The following is a 22,238-nucleotide window of genomic DNA, read 5'->3' as shown; positions in this document are numbered from 1 at the left end:
CAGAAGGATGAGGAGGAGTATTATGGAGGGCAAGCTTTCAACATCAGGGCTCCACTGATATGGTTTTGTGAAGGCTGGTAGCCTTATCCAATATCTTTGAATTTTGCCAATTTCCACGCCAAAAAAATTGCAAAAAATGTTTTACAAGGATTCAATGTTTCCCCCAGATAATCAGCATTTAGCCAATTTTTAGACACTAAACCTCTAAACTCTCCACCCAAGACAGTACAATTGCCACAACACACAGCAACACACAATAACAGCACTAACAATAAAACATATTCACACACATTTGGAATATTGATCAAAATGTTGCATTAGAATCAATTCAAGTCGACCCAATATATCGAAACCGATATCAGTCTTACCCGAGATGCAATATCAGGGATGATGGAATAAATGCTCAGACTTACACTGACTCCCAAGGAAGTGTTAAAGTGCTAATTATCTCCACTAATTATGCATTCCAACAATCAGGCAGATATAAATGGAATGCTGTTTGAACAGAGTCAGTGAGATAGTGTCTACATGTCATGTGACTGACATGTCATGTGACTGACATGTCATGTGACTGACCCAGCACAGAGACAGAGGCCTTGGCAGATCCCGCCACAAACATCTCAGGTAGCATCAGAGAGATGTTCTTCTCCACCGGCCCGTCTGGACAGAAAAGACAACACACAGATAAGTAACAGATAAGCACAGATGGTAACTAATTACAAATACTTATTAATTATGATTTTCAGTTATCTGTACTTTAAGTAGTTAGTATTTATTTTTCTGACAAATTTTTACTTTTACTCCCTACATTTTAAAGCCCCAATCAGTCACTTTTTCACCTTGATATAACAGCTTTTTAGTCATTGAAGATGGTACATTGACTTGTAACATAGAGAATGTCACCTCTATTAGTCACACACCGCCCTCCAAAAGCCTCTCCTGGGACTAAGCAGTTTTGTGCCTGCGTCCCGGAGGCAAGATGTGCCCATGCAGCGGGAGCGTTGTGTTCATGAAAACAAGGAAGTAACTTGTTGAGTACCCGATGTCACAACATGTACATAGAGCTTTCTGGCGCTGTGTTTTGTTGACTTTGAACGGCGATATCGATACCGATATTATTGCACCCAGAGGGCGCCGTTTCTCGAATAGCAAAACTTGGAAAAGTTGCTGAATGGGGCTTTAACACAAATATCTGTACTTTCTCCTCGATACATTTTCAAAACAGGCTCGTTACTTTTGTTTTAATGCACGACCGACAAAAATGACCCGACAAAAATGAGACAGACAACCCTGTTTGTCTGTCTCTCACGTCTCGCACTCTCCCAGCTTTCACGCATTATGTGCACCTTTTTTGTGGAAAAACCATATCATACAAATTATTAATCAAAGTATTAATAATGTCTTTTATACATCTGAAAACATGTTTGGAGGGCATCTTTTAAGTTGAATAGTCTTTGAATATATTAGTATGACGTAAGTTTCATTTAGCTTTGCACAGAAACAGCCGGTAGACAATGCAGCACTTGGGTGTCCGCAAACCCTGAGATAGTGGATCATTACTAAAACCATCCATTTCATATTGATGAGATTATCTCCACATGCATCTCTCTGGTTGAACTTTAACCTCCGCCCAGCCAGACCTGATCCACTATCAGTTTGGGTTTTCAGGTCATGAAGAATGAGAGTCAAAATGTTGAGGTCAGTGGCCAGTATCAGTCCCTGGTCCCCCAAGGCTTTTAGAGAACACAGATGTGCTGAGAGAGTGGGACATCTCTGTGTGTGTGTGTGTGTGTGTGTGTGTGTGTGTGTGTGTGTGTGTGTGTGTGTGTGTGTGCGTGCATGAATGTGTGTGTTGGAGCGCCCGCACCCTTTTCTTTCCTCATTAGAAGCAATGGGAAGCGGCCACAAGATGCACAAAAGGCGAGCACTCATGAAAAGCATCAGAGCGGAGCGCTTTGAAAAGTTCCCAAATGTTTCAGAAAAGTGCCAGGTGACGTGAAGTCAGGTGACATGTGTCAGGTGACGTGAAGCACTTTTTCCTGCCAAACAGTTTACGATCACAGAGACGCCGGCCATTTCCCATAGCAACAACAAACGCTGGCCGTTTCCCATAGCAACAACAAACGCTGGCCGTTTCCCATAGCAACAACAAACGCTGGCCGTTTCCCATAGCAACAACAAGTATAGAGAAAGTGAAAGCAGCAATGGAGAAATAGGACGTTGTAATCAGTGAATTGACGTTACTCTAAGGGCGATCATAAAAGCGGTATGGATACTGAAAACATCTGGTAAGGCTTTGCTTGCTGCACAACACTGTACTGTCTGCTGGAAGTGCTAACCAGCTGGTTAGTGAGCTGAAGCTGCTCACTAACCAGGTGGTTAGTGAGCAGCAGCTGCTCAGATAACGTCAGGTGACGTTGATCCACTTTTCTCCTCACAAAAAGCGCTCCAGGCAGCACTTTTCCCACATTCACACCCAGGTGTTGAAGTAAGTTGGTGCAGATTTGCAGGTCCGACCGTTCGGCTCCACCCCCCTCTCTCTGACACTGTGCAGGCTCCACCCCCCTCTCTCTGACACTGTGCAGGCTCCACCCCCCTCTCTCTGGCACTGTGCAGGCTCCACCCCCCTCTCTCTGACACTGTGCAGGCTCCACCCCCCTCTCTCTGACACTGTGCAGGCTCCACCCCCCTCTCTCTGACACTGTGCAGGCTCCACCCCCCTCTCTCTGACACTGTGTGCACGCGTTTTCAAACCCTTCTCCCCATATCGTCCCAATGTCTCACAAATGAGGAAATTCATTCTCAATTGATGTCCACACGTTTCTTAAACTGTCCGTGCATGTGTGCATGTGTGTGCGTGTTTTACCGGCTTTGAACCGCTATCAACCTGGAGACGAGATACGCTCTCTCGCTCTCTCTACGCCCGTGTCTCTGTCGAGTCTGTCTAATCTCATCCACACACAGCTGACTCACATCTGGTGCTAGCAACACACAACATCACTTATAGAAGCAGCTGCACCGGACAGGTCTGGACACGCGCATCCCTCACAGACTCATGTCAACACACTGGTTGAGTGAATGCTGACCTGCAGGACAGAGGAGAGCGTTGTGGGTGACGGCCTCTGGTGTTCCTTCAGCCTTGTGAAGACAAAGAGACAACAATTAATTATTTACAAGGAGAGCGTTGAGATCAGTCAATCATATTCATTTCGTTGAAAAAAATCTGAAATCAGATTAGGCCCGGGCGCTCAGGAGGTGAGTCCAGGTCGGTTGAAGTGTCTGAACTCCAAAGCTCTGCTCCTATCTCTGGGTCTGATACACTATGTTACTGAATGCTGCAGATCTATCTCTGGGTCTGATACACTATGTTACTGAATGCTGTAGATCTATCTCTGGGTCTGATACACTACTGTACATTACTGCATGCTGCAGATCTCTCTCTGGGTCTGATACACTATGTTACTGCATGTTGCAGATCTCTCTCTGGGTCTGATACACTACGTTACTGCATGCTGCAGATCTCTCTCTGGGTCTGATACACTACGTTACTGCATGCTGCAGATCTCTCTCTGGGTCTGATACACTATGTTACTGCATGCTGCAGATCTCTCTCTGGGTCTGATACACTATGTTACTGCATGCTGCAGATCTCTCTCTGGGTCTGATACACTATGTTACTGCATGTTGCAGATCTCTCTCTGGGTCTGATACACTACGTTACTGCATGCTGCAGATCTCTCTCTGGGTCTGATACACTACGTTACTGCATGCTGCAGATCTCTCTCTGGGTCTGATACACTATGTTACTGCACACTGAAGATCTCTCTCTGGGTCTGTGACTCTAGCTCTAAACTGCTGTCGGATTCCTGGCCAGTGATTGGTTCCTCCGAAATCCTGGGGCACCAATTAGTAATATCTTTAGTGATCACGCTCGCCCACCCAACTCCGTTAACTTTTGAAAACGTTGATGCTACAACCTGTCACACAATTTTCATTTTTGACCCCGAGACCCACCCTCAAAACAGCAGCGGGGGCTGTGAAGTGGCACAGACTCATTTATGTACAGTATAGACCAGAGGTTCTCAAATGTGTTTCAGCCAATTACCCTTTATAAGATAGAAAATATACCGGGGACCCCCTCATTCTGATTTGTGATTTTGGGCTCAGCTTGTTTCCACGGCAATGTGCTTGACATTTAAATTGATAGGTTTGTCAGATTAGAATGTAATCCATAAACCATTTTAGATTTAAAGCATAACATATTTTCGTTGAACTATGAAGCTTTTGCACACGAAAAAAGTTTTTTTGTTTTTTCCCCTGAAAACTTTTCGCGGACCCCCTGGCAAAGTGCCATGGACCCCTGGGGGTCCCCGGACCCCCATTTGAGAACCACTGGTATAGACAGTACAGTACAGTATATACAGTAGATGTAGTAGTATATGTAGTAGCTACAGTATGCAGAGTGCAGCGATTCCACGTCATATTTGAGTCTGGGGAGAAACCATGGACTGTACATATATGGGCGTAGCCGTTTTGAGATGGTCGATGTATGAAGCCTACAGTATTGTGGCCGTCACCATCTTGGGGTTCTTGCGCAGCTCGCACGAGACCAGGGGTTTCCCAGAGCCGCAGCTCCGCCTGCTATTGGTCCGTGAACAGCGAGCTGCGCGATCACTGGACGGGCGACCTGTCACTCGCCCCCAAAATGTCTTTTCTATCATCTATTTGACTCTAAACTGGTGAGTTATATAAAAGTTCACCCGCCCTACAGTTGTCATGAAAGGTGAAATTAGCTATATAGACAAACATAAACATCCTTAATCCTGTTAGAAAAACTGGCATTTTAACATTGGGGTGAACGGGGGCTAGCTAGCCCACTGAGAGAGACTAAGGTCACTGACCTCCACTAGCAGAGTGCGGACCACCGTGTCCACGCGTCCCTTCTCGGGGACGGCAGCCACCTCATTCCCACACAGCTGGTTTGTCCTCAAGGCCTCGGCGCTGACCTTCAGATCCACCTCGCCTGCGCACACGCACGCACACACACACACAGACACGTACACACACGCGCACACACGCACGCATGCACACACACACACACATGCTCACACACACACGCACACACACACACAGACACGCACACACGCACACACACACACACACGCACGCATGCACGCACACACACATGCTCACACACACACGCACGCACGTATGCACACACACACACACGCACACACAGACACACACGCACGCACGCACACACACGCACGCACGCATGCACACACACACGCACACGCACGCACAGTATGAAAGTCGACATGTATGGATTAGCGTCACTGTCAATATGTCACCTCAGTTTGTGTACACAGGCAAACAGCACTCCACTCCTCTCTGCCCCCTCCCTCTCCACGCTTTCCTTCCTCCCACGTTTCCCATTCACCCTTTAATCCCAATCTACCGCCTTATAGAGTGCCAAAGTCACGCCCTCTTCCATTTTAGGCATACACATCAAGGGATTTCATCCGTCATTTATTTTTCCATAATTTTGTAAAATGCTTTTTTGTACATTTTAAAAACGGATGTCATCAGTGACATCATCACTGAACTATAGCCTCAGGGCGATCAGCCTTAGGGCAATTAATCTGCCCTAATTTAAAAATCCGGCTCCGTCAGGTCACCTGCACGGGTGCTCTTTACACAACCTGAAAGTTTCAGCCCGATCGCACGTAAAACGGCATAACTGTGGCCGGACACAATTCTTGAAACAGAGAAAGAGAAACAGACAGAGTCCACATTGTCAGATAGATAGATAGATAGATAGATAGATAGATAGATAGATAGATAGATAGATAGATAGATAGATAGATAGATAGAATCAGGAGAGACCATAGAACATTTCACTCGAACCACAATGTAAAAAATAAAATGTTGGATTCCCCCCCCCCCCCCAGAGTGAAATGTTATAATGGTCTCTCGTTATTCTAAATATAGAATTGCTTAGTTTGACCAAGTAAAACTATTCATAAGCATTTTACCAAATTATGGAAAAATGAATGGCGGATGAAATCCCTTGCCTAACTCAGAAGAGGGCATGACTTTGGAACTCTATTACAGTCCCTCTCTCCTGTCTTCTCCTCCCTCCTCCCTCCCTACCTTCACAACCAACGCCGCCCATACAGGCTCCTCCCTCCCTACCTTCACAACCCACACCGCCCATACAGGCTCCTCCCTCCCTACCTTCACAACCCACACCGCCCATACAGGCTCCTCCCTCCCTACCTTCACAACCCACACCGCCCATACAGGCTCCTCCCTCCCTACCTTCACAACCCACACCGCCCATACAGGCTCCTCCCTCCCTACCTTCACAACCCACACCGCCCATACAGGCCCATTCCACATGAGCCCAGAGGGAGAGGTTTCTGTGTGTTTCGTCAGAAAGCCTGACTGACTCGTTAGTACAGCTGATTGTCAGCATTCCTCTGAGGGGGGGGGGGGGGGGAGGGGGCAGACAGACAGACAGGTAGACAGGCAGGCAGGTAGGCAGGCAGGCAGAGGGACAGACAGACAGACAGGCAGACAGGCAGGCAGACAGGTAGACAGACAGGCAGTCAGAGAGACAGACAGACAGGCAGACAGACAGGCAGGCAGAGAGACAGACAGCATATTTTCATACACTTTTATATATTGTATCTTTTTTTGTTCTTGATTTTAGTGTGTGCAAATAAACAATAGTTTATTTTTTATTTTTTATCCAATTTAGACGCTACCGCTCCATTAAATGCTCCACCACTCGCTTTGCGAGAAGCTTTTACCCGAGTGCTGTGCGTAGTTTGAACGATCACAAATCTAAACGGTAGATCTCTGTTGTCTAGACCACCTAGACACACCTAGACCTCTATTTTTTCTGTTATTTTCTTTTGTATAAGATGTCTTATACTGGTCTTCTCATGCAATTGATCCTTGCTTAGGCACTTTACTACTGTGCACTTTATGTCTGACTGTGCACTTTGTTTGCTCCTGCACTTTAATAAGTGAGCTGGATGACTCTGGCCTTTATCCACAGATGTACCTGTCTCCTTTTATTGTTTTATTCTCTTATTTTATCTTATTTACTTTTTAAACCTTTTTACTGTCTGTCTATTTATATGCTATGTTATGTTGTCATAACTTGTCATATTTGTGTCTATGTTTTAAGCTCTTGCACCCCAATTCCAATGTAGTTTCGACTGCAAATGGTAAATAAACTGACTCTGACTCTGACTCTGAATTTTTATCCCCCATTAGTGCTAATTTAAATGTATTTATCCTGGTTGCTGCTCCACCCTCTGCCGATCTGGAGAGAGCCGAAACTGTCTCCATGCTTCCTCCGAGACATGGGCAGTTAGCCAGCCGCTTCTTTTCACCTGACAGAGGAAGCTTCACCGGTAGGACATAGCACGTGGGAGGTTCACGCTATTCCAACGAGTTCCCCTCCCTCCGAACAGGCGCCCTTAACGACCAGAGGAGGCACCACTTCAGCGACCAGGATATTGCATGTTTTTGGTGAAGGAAACCCCCGGGAGGCATGGGGAGAACATGCAAACTCCACACAGAAAGGCCCTTTTTGACGACCCCACCCGGGCGGTGGGCACTCGAGGACATGCGGACGGGCACGCATTCCTTTAGCGCTCACAGCATCCCAGGTGGGAATCGAACCCACGACCTTCTAGCTGTGAGGTGACAGCTCTTACCACTGCGCCACCGTGCCCCCCTAAATAAACAAATAGTTGATATTGAACAGATTCTGTTTGCTCCTCGTTCCACAAACCTGCACCTGGTGTAATATGTAGGCATGGAAACAAAGATTAAAAAGTGTGTTTTGAGTTTGTCCCACCACGGAACCCTGTGTTATTAACCACCCAGCCAAATTTGAAGTAGATTTGAAGTCGCCAAGTAAAATGACACTTGGAAATCATTGAAAACTAAGCAGCTATTCTCTGCTCTCTTCTCTCAGACTCTGTGGGCGTATACACCCCCCTCCCCCCCACCCTATAAAACCAGGATCTGGACAACATACTTCGTCAGAGAGAGTAGTTCGCTAGATTGTTTTAGTGTAAATTTGATATAATTGTGTGTTTGTAGTATTTGGCATTTTAGATTAGATCTTCCCCAGTCCAGCAGCAGTCAGCCTGTGTGACGTTATCTCCCCACATTTCAAAGCACTACATAGTCCTACTGCGACCTGGCGTAACATCAAAGCTATCGGCTAACATTGAGCTAAGTGGGCTAATAAATGCTTGTTTACTTCAGGTCTGGGGAGCTATACTTCTCCTGGCATACAGAAACCTAACAAAACGAGGGCTTTGATAAAAGTCGGTGAGGAAGCTAGATGGACGTTATGGTAAATTCTGAAAACGTGTGTCTGTTACATTCCAGGCTTTGGTGCAGGGCTAGCGTTAGCAGCTAACTATGCTACTAGGCCTGCCTCTGCAAAATTGCTTGCTTGTAAAGAAAACCTGATAGCTGGATTAGATTAGCTAACTACATCTCTAGTAGCATGCATATGCTGTCGATATGTTTGGATATTCCAAAATGAAGCGTGTCAGTGCTATACGCAAATTAATGAATGCTTTGATCCACATTCACGTGTCTGTGCCTCAGGCGGCTCACATATCGCACTGTTGTTGTAACTCTGTCAGTAATCACAGGTGAAATAACTTGACACGTTTTGATGCCGCTGAATATCGATGGGCTGTGTGTGTCTGTGGGACAGAGCCGAGACTGTGCTGCTGTGCTTTGGACGCTCCGCCCACCTCCAGAGGGAGGCTATAGGGAGCGTTTGTTTCGTTGTTCACATGGGAGGGGCAAAATCGAACACAAATTAAATAATATTGAACGCTCTATTCATATTGAACGAACAGAAACAATGGTCTGCACTCAGGTCCGCCTTGACGCACTGCGCAAGTTTGAAGTGGATTTGACGCACTGCGCAAGTTTGAAGTGGATCTGACCAATGGTTCTCGAGATACGCGAAGGACAGAGAGACAGAGAGACGCGCTACTGTCATTATAGTGTAGATTACTGTTATTGTTGTTATTACTTCAATGAGATATTATTATAATAATTATAATAATAATAATTATAATAATAATTATATTATTATTATTATAATTATTATTATTTTAATGAGAAAAGGGGGGTTACAGGTACAACAAATCACATTCATTGGAAGGTAAAACAATAAGATGATATTTATCAGAGTTTTAAAAGATCAATCAATCAATTATTTTTATTTATTTAGTTACAGTATTACTTTACCTTATTTCCCCCCCAGGAATCAGACTTGAATTGTGAGATACCCAAAGATTTGCAGCCTTAAATATCAACGAATAAGCTATTGAAATGTTACAAATCCTCTGTAGAGTCTCTGTAGGCAGACTATCCAGATAAAGTGTTGCCTAACAGAATGTAATTCATGGTGGTTACAGTAATGTAATGTAATGTAATGTAATGTAATGTAATGAATGGTGGTCACAGTAATGTAATGTAATGTAATGTAATGTAATGAATGGTGGTCACAGTAATGTAATGTAATGTAATGAATGGTGGTCACAGTAATGTAATGTAATGTAATGTAATGTAATGAATGGTGGTCACAGTAATGTAATGTAATGTAATGTAATGTAATGAATGGTGGTCACAGCTCACCCAGGGCGGTGGGAGTGACGATCCACCTGAAGGTGCGGCTCTCCTCGGCACACAGACATATGCTGTACTGACAGCCCTCACAGTCTCTGAAGGAGTACTTCTCTGAAGCAGCCAGGGCCACTCTCACCTGTACAAAACACACACAACATGCTCACCCTCTCACCTGCACAAAACACACACAAGCTCACCCTCTCACCTGTACAAAACACACACAACAAGTTCACCCTCTCACCTGCACAAAACACACACAACATGCTCACCCTCTCACCTGTACAAAACACACACAACATGCTCACCCTCTCACCTGCACAAAACACACACAACATGCTCACCCTCTCACCTGTACAAAAAACACACAACATGCTCACCCTCTCACCTGCACAAAACACACACAAGCTCACCCTCTCACCTGCACAAAACACACACAAGCTCAGCCTCTCACCTGCACAAAACACACACAAGCTCACCCTCTCACCTGTACAAAACACACACAAGTTCACCCTCTCACCTGCACAAAACACACACAAGCTCACCCTCTCACCTGCACAAAACACACACAAGCTCACCCTCTCATCTGCACAAAACACACACAACATGCTCACCCTCTCATCTGCACAAAACACACACACAAGCTCACCCTCTCACCTGCACAAAACACACACAACATGCTCACCCTCTCATCTGCACAAAACACACACACACAAGCTCACCCTCTCACCTGCAGAAAACACACACAACAAGCTCACCCTCTCACCTGCACAAAACACACACAACAAGCTCACCCTCTCACCTGCACAAAACACACACAACAAGCTCACCCTCTCACCTGCACAAAACACACACAAGCTCACCCTCTCACCTGCACAAAACACACACAACAAGCTCACCCTCTCACCTGCACAAAACACACACAACATGCTCACCCTCTCACCTGCACAAAACACACACAACATGCTCACCCTCTCACCTGTACAAAACACACACACAACAAGCTCACCCTCTCACCTGCACAAAACACACACAACATGCTCACCCTCTCACCTGCACAAAACACACACAAGCTCACCCTCTCATCTGCACAAAACACACACAACATGCTCACCCTCTCACCTGCACAAAACATACACAACATGCTCACCCTCTCACCTGCACAAAACACACACAACATGCTCACCCTCTCACCTGCACAAAACACACACACAAGCTCACCCTCTCATCTGCACAAAACACACACAAGCTCACCCTCTCACCTGCACAAAACACACAACAAGCTCACCCTCTCACCTGCACAAAACACACATCCTTATTCTACACTACACTACAGTATACTGCATGCATTTTCCTTGCCCTTTTTCTTTGTCTTAGGAGGATCCAGTGTTACCATTTTGCACATGCTCATAATGTTGTAATCCACAGGTTGTATCTGTACTGTACAGTACATCTACTTTACATGTTCTACTGTTGAAAATGGATGGCGCATGTTGATACAACATGCATCATCCATTCCATTTAGGTGTTCCAGTGCTAGGGCCCCTCATTAATGTTATTGTTACACCTGCTTTACCACCTCAAAATGATTGCTGTGAAAAGGGCCAATAGCACCCCACACACTTACCATGATGCATTTGGACAGGTAGTTAAAGACGGTAGCTTTGAGCGTGAACACCTCTCCTCTGATGACAGAGTAAGGCAGGGTGAGACTGACGAAAAACGGCTGGAAGGCGGTCAGTCCGATGTTGGGCGAAACACCGAAGCCCACAGACGAGGTGCAGAACGCCCCCGCTGCCCACTTAGTGATGGTGTCAGGGACTGTCTTCTCCACACTCACCATGCCACTGTCTCTGTTACAAAACACACATACACACTCACCATGTCACTGTCTGTTACAAAACACACATATACACTCACCATGTCACTGTCTGTTACAAAACACACATATACACTCACCATGTCACTGTCTCTGTTACAAAACACACATACACACTCACCATGTCACTGTCTGTTACAAAACACACATACACACTCACCATGTCACTGTCTCTGTTACAAAACACACATACACACTCACCATGTCACTGTCTCTGTTACAAAACACACATACACACTCACCATGTCACTGTCTGTTACAAAACACACATACACACTCACCATGTCACTGTCTGTTACAAAACACACATACACACTCACCATGTCACTGTCTCTGTTACAAAACACACATACACACTCACCATGTCACTGTCTGTTACAAAACACACATACACACTCACCATGTCACTGTCTCTGTTACAAAACACACATACACACTCACCATGTCACTGTCTCTGTTACAAAACACACATACACACTCACCATGTCACTGTCTGTTACAAAACACACATACACACTCACCATGTCACTGTCTGTTACAAAACACACATACACACTCACCATGTCACTGTCTGTTACAAAACACACATACACACTCACCATGTCACTGTCTGTTACAAAACACACATACACACTCACCATGTCACTGTCTGTTACAAAACACACATACACACTCACCATGTCACTGTCTGTTACAAAACACACATACACACTCACCATGTCACTGTCTGTTACAAAACACACATACACACTCACCATGTCACTGTCTCTGTTACAAAACACACATACACACTCACCATGCCACTGTCTCTGTTACAAAACACACATATACACTCACCATGTCACTGTCTCTGTTACAAAACACACATACACACTCACCATGTCACTGTCTGTTACAAAACACACATACACACTCACCATGTCACTGTCTGTTACAAAACACACATACACACTCACCATGTCACTGTCTGTTACAAAACACACATACACACTCACCATGTCACTGTCTGTTACAAAACACACATACACACTCACCATGTCACTGTCTCTGTTACAAAACACACATACACACTCACCATGTCACTGTCTCTGTTACAAAACACACATACACACTCACCATGTCACTGTCTGTTACAAAACACACATACACACTCACCATGTCACTGTCTGTTACAAAACACACATACACACTCACCATGTCACTGTCTGTTACAAAACACACATATACACTCACCATGTCACTGTCTGTTACAAAACACACATATACACTCACCATGCCACTCTCTCTGTTACAAAACACACATATATATATATATATATATATATATATATAAATATATATATATATATATATATATATATATACACATACAGTATATATATATATACACACACACACACACACACACACACATACACAGTATATAGTGAACTGTTCTATGGTCTCTTGTGATTCTAAATATAGCTGAATCGCTTGGTTTGTCCACGTAAAATTATTTGTATAAGGACTTTATGAAACATCAATGAAAAACTGAATGGGGAATGAAATGCCGAACCCGGAAGAGCAGAATTTGACAACAAGGTTTAGAAAGAGATGAAAACAGCTGGATGCTCTGTGTGGATATTCAATGAAATCTCCACATAGCACACATGAGTTAGTTTCAGGATTGGTAATAAGTACATTTGGTTAACACCTCCGAGTCAACTGGTTGAACACGGTCCTAAATAAATCCATAAGCAAGTTTCACCATTACATTTAGGTCATAAATTGGATAAACAGCTTAATTTTCTCCTTCTTCTTCTTTTTCTATTTACTATCTTAATCTGCAAAAAGACACTGAACGGAAGTGCTGGAGTCTTGATTACCATTTTGGAGTTTGTTGTTTATAGACTATTCAATGTTATTTTCATAGTGCAGGTTTTGGGCTATTATTGGACTGTTTTCCCATGGGTCACATTATAATGGAAGGAGACACCATTATCCTCTAGTATTTAGAGCGTGGCATCAACTTGTTGTTACTCACAATCTGTGCCACTGCTGCTTTCAAATTCATGTGAAATCTGCAACTGCACCAGTTAAATGCCATGGTGTTTTTTTTTTCAAACATTCAACATTTGGTTCAAACCAAAATATTTTACTTGAAGTGAATAACACTGAACGGGCACGCTACACTCCCATGCTTGAGTGGTCGGCAAGCTCTGAGGTTTCCCCACGAGGACGCGGAAGTAACCCTGAAAGCTGTAATTCCTTGAATGGCCACTTGAGGCGGGACTCAGAAGTCCGGTCGTTTCCGTTCACGCCAATGTTAAAATGCCCCACTTTGTAACAGTGATTAATAGGGATGGGTATCGTTAAGGAATTAACGATACTACTACTCTTATCGATACTGCTTATCGATCCGGTACTTTAACGGTACTCTTATCGGTACTTTTTGTTATTTTTAAGAGAGAAAAACAGATTTTTTTTTTGTTGGTTGTTGGTTTTTTTCGTTATTTTTAAGGGGAGAAAGAAAAAAACAGTTGCAAAATCTTAATGGGTGCATTTTTATTATTAATTTAAATATCCAGAATTATATAAGAATTTAAATCTCCTACCACTGCCAATACCAACATTCAGCTAGGGAAAGCATAAATAAAGCAAGACAGTGTCTGTCTGCTGCACTTGCCCCCAAATTACTAAATATCCTCCCCTGCTCTGGAAATAACATTTCTTTAGGACAACTGAGAGATGATGCTCTGTTGATTTATTTCAGACTGGGTTTTTGATTATTAACACACCCAAACAACTGGATAATGTTTACTACTCTCGGCTTAATCATCCATGTTCACATAGGGTTAGGGTGGGTCCGTGTATCACGGGTAACCACAACTGGGTCATTGTTGACAGATGATGAAGTCGTGTGAGCTATAGCTTGTCGAAAACTGTGCATTTCTCCGTTTGTACCTATTTGATGCACTTTGTCTTTGGCTAAGTGTTTAGACAAATTGCTCGTGTTTCCACCGTTGCTAGTGAACGATTTATCGCACTTATGACAACATGAATTGTCAGCATTAACTCGAGTGAAGTACAACCAGACTTTTGATCGCTCCGTTCTTTCTTAACGTGTTGCGGTGTCTCCTCGGCTCTGCCTTCCCTAATCAGTGTGTGGAGTGTGTGCATGTGTGTGTGCTGCCCGCCCAGCCCCGCCCCTCTCTCCTCTCAGCTCAGCTCCTCGCTGCAGCAGCAGCAGGCTGTAGTCTCTCGTCTGAGAGAGAAAGCAACACGGAACTCTTTTCTCGTTCAGAAATCGCAAAAAAGACATCTTTAGGCATGTCTTACGGAGTTGGTGCGATAAAATGCGCAAAACAACGTTTATGTAGCAAATAAATAGGAAATCTATTTTCTTAATTTCTCCAGTACCGATAAGAGAACCGTTAACGTGAAAGCTTATTGATCCTCCCGTTATCTCGAAATCCGGCCCCGGGGCCCGTTTGGTACCGGGTCTCGGTACCCATCCCTAGTGATTAAGCATCTTTACAGCCTGGACCGAAACACAGTTTTGGTCTCTATAGCTAATCTCACCTTTTCATAACAACTGTAGGGGGGTAATTTCTTATGTAACTCACCCTCTGGAGTAAAATAGATGATTTAAAAGGGGGTGACTGACAGGTCGCCTGTCCAGTGATCGCGCAGCTTGCTGTTCACGGACCAATAGCAGGCGGAGCTGCGGCTCTGGGAAACCCCCATCTCACATGAGCTGTGCAAGGACCCCAAGATGGTGACAGACAACACTTTGCTGCAAAATGTGAGTCCAAAAAATAGTGGATGGGTTTGTCCATATTGTTTAGGTCAGTGTGCAAGACCGCTCCCCACTTCCGGGCCTATTGTAATGCTAGTCATACTGTAGCAAAAAAATAAAATAATAAAAAAAATATAATAATAATAATAATAATAATAATAATAATAATAATAATAATAATAATAATAATCCTAACCCACTATTTTTTGTCTTATTTTATTCAAATTTGTGTGTCGAGGGTTAATTACGTTATGCCATGAATTCAAAACGTTTTAAAGATGGTCAATTTGACATCAATGAAAATCTCCAAAATGAGACTTTAAGATGTTTTCAGCTCATGGCATGCATTGAGGCTATTACACTGAACGAATAAGCCCAATTCTTCACATTTGGCAAGTGGTGATCGTATAAGCGAGATCACATGCAACACTTTCTATGAAGGTCATGTCTATAATGCATTATGAGCACACTCATAAGACATTATAATGCATGTATAAGACTTTATAACACTGTATAAATATTTATACTCATGCATGTATAAGACTTTATAACACTCTGTATAAATATTTATACTCATGCATGTATAAGACTTTATAACACTCTGTATAAATATTTATACTCATGCATGTATAAGACTTTATAACACTCTGTATAAATATTTATACTCATGCATGTATAATACTTTATAACACTCTGTATAAATATTTATACTAATGCATGTATAAGACTTTATAGCACTCTGTATAAATATTTATACTCATGCATGTATAAGACTTTATATCACTCTGTATAAATATTTATACTCATGCATGTATAAGACTTTATAACACTCTGTATAAATATTTATACTCATGCATGTATAAGACTTTATAACACTCTGTATAAATATTTATACTCATGCATGTATAAGACTTTATAACACTCTGTATAAATATTTATACTCATGCATGTATAAGACTTTATAACACTCTGTATACATATTTATACTCATGCATGTATAAGACTTTATAACACTCTGTATAAATATTTATACTAATGCATGTATAAGACTTTATAACACTCTGTATAAATATTTATACTCATGCATGTATAAGACTTTATAACACTCTGTATAAATATTTATACTAATGCTTGTATAAGACTTTATAACACTCTGTATAAATATTTATACTCATGCATGTATAAGACTTTATAACACTCTGTATAAATATTTATACTAATGCTTGTATAAGACTTTATAACACTCTGTATACATATTTATACTCATGCATGTATAAGACTTTATAACACTCTGTATAAATATTTATACTAATGCATGTATAAGACTTTATAACACTCTGTATAAATATTTATACTCATGCATGTATAAGACTTTATAACACTCTGTATAAATATTTATACTCATGCATGTATAAGACTTTATAACACTCTGTATACATATTTATACTCATGCATGTATAAGACTTTATAACACTCTGTATAAATATTTATACTAATGCATGTATAAGACTTTATAACACTCTGTATAAATATTTATACTCATGCATGTATAAGACTTTATAACACTCTGTATAAATATTTATACTAATGCTTGTATAAGACTTTATAACACTCTGTATAAATATTTATACTCATGCATGTATAAGACTTTATAACACTCTGTATAAATATTTATACTCATGCATGTATAAGACTTTATAACACTCTGTATAAATATTTATACTAATGCTTGTATAAGACTTTATAACACTCTGTATAAATATTTATACTCATGCATGGCAACTTATGACAACGTTTATAAAGTGGTGGACATAAAGTACTATAAGTTCAGCATTCATAATGCTTTATACCTCCATGCCAAAGTGACATCAGTGTTGGAAAGAATAATCTTGTTTGTTTTACACTTTACTTGCAGCCAGCAAATACTGCTTAAGTCCTCATACAGTAACTGTGTTATAGTAGCATACAAATGCTAATAACCTTATAGTGCTGTCACCTTACTTAAAGCTCAGTCATGCTATAGCATATTATTGATGTTTATTATAATACATTATGTCCACCAGTTATAATACTTTATACACCTTTTATAAGTTGCCATGCATGATTAGAAAGAGTTTTATAAAGCCTTATAAATGCATTATGTCAGTGTTTAATGCATTATAGACACCATAAAGTGTTACCAAAACATATTTTAATCATTCCAACCACTTTGTTCCATTCAATAATGTTAATGCACACCTTGTTGTGCATTGTCCCCATCATATGATATATTACCCAACAGGGACCAGGTCCCAGATCCAGGTCTCAGGAAAGTAGGTCCTAATGGTCTCCTTGGTCTCTTCTTTTTGTTTGTTCGGCATACCATCTTCTACACTCTGTGGCATCATGTTGAAGGCCATGGGAACCGGCGGGGAATCTACCATATCTATGGACACATGTTCAAACAGTTAAACACTGAACTTACCCTACAGACACCAGCTCCCAGATCCAGGTCTCGGGAAAGTATGTTCTAACGGTCTCCTTGGTGTCCTCAGCTGCAGCTGAACTCGAACCCCGGGCCACGGACCCCATTCCATCCGGGGCACTATCAGCAGCACTCATCTCAACATCTGTTTAAAGTGGGGCAGTTAAGCATAGCAATTGTGCATTTTGCGATAAAAGCATATCATTTGGTACACTTATAGCCAAAGGCATTCCAAAAAGAATTGGGGCATCATGAATGGTAGAGGGACTTTTCTTGTGGCCTATGAAAAGTGTAACTGCAATAAAGTTGTGAAGACTCATTTCTTATGATGAGGAATTCAAATTTGGAACTTTAGAATTACTCAGACGCTTCCTTCTATCTCACAATTCAAGACTCAAAATAAGTGATTGCTACATGTGTCCAAACCTAACCTCTGGAATTGTGAGATAGAAGGCAGCTTCTGAGCAATTCTAAAGTTCCAAATTTGAATTCATCATCATTAAAAAAAAATATGATTTGACACCAAGATCATCCATATCAACTTTATTGCACTTACAATTTCCATAGGCTGCCAGTCTCTGGCTGCAAAAAAATTCCCCCCAAATTCATGATGCCCCAATATCCAATTCTTTTTGGAATGCCTTTGGCTATAAGTATACCAAACTATATGCTTTTATCACAAAATGCACAATTGTTATGGAATTTTTTAGCTCAGCTGCCCGACCTTGAAAGCTCAATCTACTATAGCGAATTGTGTGGCTGTAACCGTCAAGTGGCATCTGATAAATTCATAACCTACCATAGTCATAATTAAAACCAATCATCCTCTCACGGCAGTCATGAGGTTTTTTCACGTCAGAGTTGGTCACAATCTTCATTCCAATTTCCTAAAAAAGAGGAAAGTAGTGATTATTCCACAAAATCCGACACTGTGAAGCCATGCCTTCAACATTCAGCCATACAGAGTAAACTATCTTACATGCTTTGATGACTGTTGACAAGAGAAATACAAGCAGCTATACATTGTTTTCAGTGGAGATCAAATTAATAAGATGTGCCAAATGACTCCAACGAACAATGATTCATATAATTATTTTTTGTTTTGATCAATGCTGATATCTTCTCTCCATCATGTTATATTGATATATCGGGGTGCTACTTTCTTTTCAGCCTTAAAGCAATATTCCACTTGGTTTGAACAAGGGGGTTATTTGGCACTCGACCACCATTAATTTGAATGAGGCCAGGAAAACAGAAAACAGATATTTAACACGTTGGTGAACAGATTCAGATTAAACATCTACTGGTACTTAAAATACAGTGTTAAAAAAACCCTCACCAGGCCGCTTTTAAGACAATCATCCTGGGCCCATTGTCATTTTGCATTTATATTCTTGGTTTACATTAAAATGAGTATTTCAAAATAAAAGTAGATCCAGTCTCTCAAACAGGAACTATCTCTCCTAAATGGTATCCCTCTGCTATGTTCTAGAAGTCTATCACTAGAAATAGAGTGCCAAAGTCATGCCCTCTTCCGGGTTCATCATGGGACTTAAGGGATTTCATTCCACATTATTCCACACTATTTAGAATCAGCAGAGACCATAGAACATTTCACTGAAGAAGCCGGGGGGTGGGGGGGTGATGTTCTAAATGGTAAATGGCCTGCATTTATATAGCGCTTTTATCCAAAGCACTTTACAATCAGTAGATAGTCTACATTCACCCATTCATACACCGATGGCGGCAGGCTGCCACGCAGGGTGCCTACACACCATCGGGAGCAAGGAGGGTTAAGTGTCTTGCCCAAGGACACAGCGACAGCAGCTGGCAGGGAGCGGGGATCGAACCGCCAATGTTCTATGTGATGTTCTATCGTCTCTGGTGATTCTGAATATAGCTGAATGGCTTGGTTTTCATGAAAGGTGTATGCTGTGGAGAATGCACTTCCTCGGGTCCCGTGGCCAATCTGGCAATGGTGGGACTAGGGCGCTCTATGCTATTTGGTGAAATTATGTTCCAAAATGGAGACACAGTCAGTTGAAAATCCCAGCAACAGCATCTGTTGTTGAATCTGTTCAATGTATGTTTTCAGTCTATTTTCGTGGCCTCATTCAAATGAATGGGAAGTAAAAAGGCGAACACTACACTCGTCCAGCTGCATCGCATCTTGGCGATTAGTTTATATTCAGGTTTTCATGGTGCTCAATTGCCGAATAGCCCCATGTTCAAACTAAGTGGAATATTGCTTTAAGTGCACAACCAAATGACGACAATGTCAGGATCTCCTCTAAACTACTCTATCATTCTAATCAAGTTGATCAGAATCCTACTTGATCAGAATCCTACTTTAAAAATGCTGTAGACATCATTCTTCTCGTTGGTTGGTCCAAAGTAGAACGAGCGCTTCACTCGACCAGCTGGTGCCATCTCAGCCTCAGGCGTAGGTTGAGGATCAGGTTGAGGATCGGGCAGAAGATCGGGCTGAGGCTGAGGCACCATGGGGGGCAGTAAGCAGGGGTAAGGTTCAAAGTCCTCCACCTGGTAGTTATACCCTGACAGCTTCTGGACGGGCAGCAGGCTGTACACCTGCAAGGTTCCACACAGAGTAACCAGTAAATACCAGAGATGCTCACAAGTCCTTTTTTGCAAGTCCAAGTCAAGTCTCAAGTCTCTTATGGATGAGCGCTGGATGCCATCCGGTCTGCAGCTGAAACTTTCAAAGCATGCACCTTTTTATCCTCACTCCTTTATCTATTAGTATACAGTATCAGCATTGATTAGCTGACATTATTTGTAGACATTTCCTTAATGTTAATGCACCACAAAAAATTTAAAGATTGTTCACGAGTCCCAAATCTCAAGTCCAAGTTTTTGAGGATGAGTCTCAAGTCATGTCTCAAGTCACTGTGTGTGCGACTAAGTGCAACCTGAGTCCAAGTCGCAAGTCCCCCTCTCTGGTAAATACCCGTGCAAGTGCAAGGTCCTGTCATATTCCTAAAGTGTACAGCACAGTGGCTCAAATCACGTTTTGCTTCACAGGTGTCAGTTTGTGGAACAGCCTCCCTCTGCAAATAAATAAAAGTGTCAAAGCAAAGCTACATCTAAGAAGGATGTTAGGTCATTTTTATGGAATAAGCTGAGACGTAGTCAGCATTAAAGGCCCCCTCCAGTCAGTTTTCCTACCTGTATAACCGTTGGTGTTCTATGAAAACGTTTTAATATATATTTTGAATATTTGTACGTCATCTGATTTGTGTCAAATAACTTGCATTGATAAGAACCGAAGGCTAATAGCTTATTCCACTGCAACATCAAGAACATCATCTCTTGCGTTCAATAAACTTTGTCTGCGCTACAGCGCAAGTTACGCCAGTATGGCCTCTGTAAAACGTTAAGTTTAGAAGCCACAATATTGCTGTATTATCAACAAACCTTAAAGCCTTAACGGAAAGAGCGTGACTCGAACTGGTTAACAGTTAATTCAAATTGGTTATTCAGTGGCATTTTGAGCCTGCCGATAGTAGCTAACGAACATAGCTAACAGCTAACTAACGCCAGAGCAGCTAACGCTACTGTAGCTAACTCAGTATTTATATCCGTCATGATATGACTTATGACTATAGCATTCCATTGTCATCACCCCTTTTTAGAAACCGTTGTTTTTATGCGTCCGCCGGCGATAGCCAGGCCGGAGGCATTATGGATTCGGGTTGCCCGTCCGTACGGACGTCCGATGTTCGTTAACACGATATCTGAGGAACACCTTGACGGAATTTCATCAAATTTGCCTCAAACGTCGACTTGGACTCAAGGATGAACTGATTAGATTTTGGTGGTCAAAGTTCAAGGTCACTGTGACCTCACGAATGCCATTCCCAAGTTCGTTAACGCAATATCTCAGGAACGCCTTGACAAAATTTCTTTCAATTTGGAGCAAACGTCGACTTGCATGCAAGGATGAACTGATTAGATTTTGGTGATCAAAGGTCAAAGGTCAAGGTCACTGACCTCTCGAATGCCATTTTCAAGCTTGTTAACGCGATATCTCAGGAACGCCTTGATGGAATTTCTTCTAATTTGCCTCAAACGTCCACTTGGACTCAAGGATGAACAGATTAGATTTTGGTGGTCAAAGGTCTAAGTTCAAGGTCACTGTGACCTCATGAACCCCATTTCCAAAGACTTTAATGCAATATCTCAGAACGCCTTGAAGGAATTTCATCTAATTTACTTCAAACGTCCACTTGGACTCAAGGATGAACTGATTACATTTTGGTGGTCAAAGGTCAAGGTCACTGTGACCTCACAAACGCCATTTTCAAGCTCAGTAACAATGAGGCTTGAGGCTCGCCTCAATGCAGCTGCAGGTCTAAAGACATATGAAAGAAGGAAAAGAAGCTACATAAAAACAGTGTGTAAAACCTGGAATGACATTA

The 22,238-nt window shown here is 42.2% G+C and overlaps 1 protein-coding gene across 2 annotated transcripts in view; it reads right to left on the bottom strand.

Moving 5' to 3' along the window:
• LOC310777328 (alpha-2-macroglobulin) overlaps positions 1–22,238 on the bottom strand; it is a 74,887-nt gene that overhangs the window by 18,603 nt on the left and 34,046 nt on the right. Inside the window, exons 16-23 of one of the 2 annotated variants that reach the window (XM_083637660.1) lie at positions 20,149–20,388; positions 18,599–18,686; positions 17,800–17,944; positions 11,306–11,531; positions 9,691–9,817; positions 4,902–5,023; positions 3,087–3,138; positions 577–660 (exon numbers count right to left, since the gene is read on the bottom strand). In XM_083637660.1, coding sequence (XP_083493786.1) covers positions 577–660; positions 3,087–3,138; positions 4,902–5,023; positions 9,691–9,817; positions 11,306–11,531; positions 17,800–17,944; positions 18,599–18,686; positions 20,149–20,388 — 1,084 coding nt within the window. Of the gene's footprint in view, positions 1–576; positions 661–3,086; positions 3,139–4,901; positions 5,024–9,690; positions 9,818–11,305; positions 11,532–17,609; positions 17,761–17,799; positions 17,945–18,598; positions 18,687–20,148; positions 20,389–22,238 lie in introns of both variants that reach the window. The other variant, XM_083637659.1, reaches the window with a different exon arrangement.

This window comes from Poromitra crassiceps (genome assembly GCF_964638095.1).
Source record: "Poromitra crassiceps genome assembly, chromosome: 5".
Taxonomy (NCBI): Eukaryota; Metazoa; Chordata; class Actinopteri; order Beryciformes; family Melamphaidae; genus Poromitra; species Poromitra crassiceps.
Note: the sequence above shows the minus strand (reverse complement) of the source record. Positions and strands in the feature narration are given on the sequence as shown.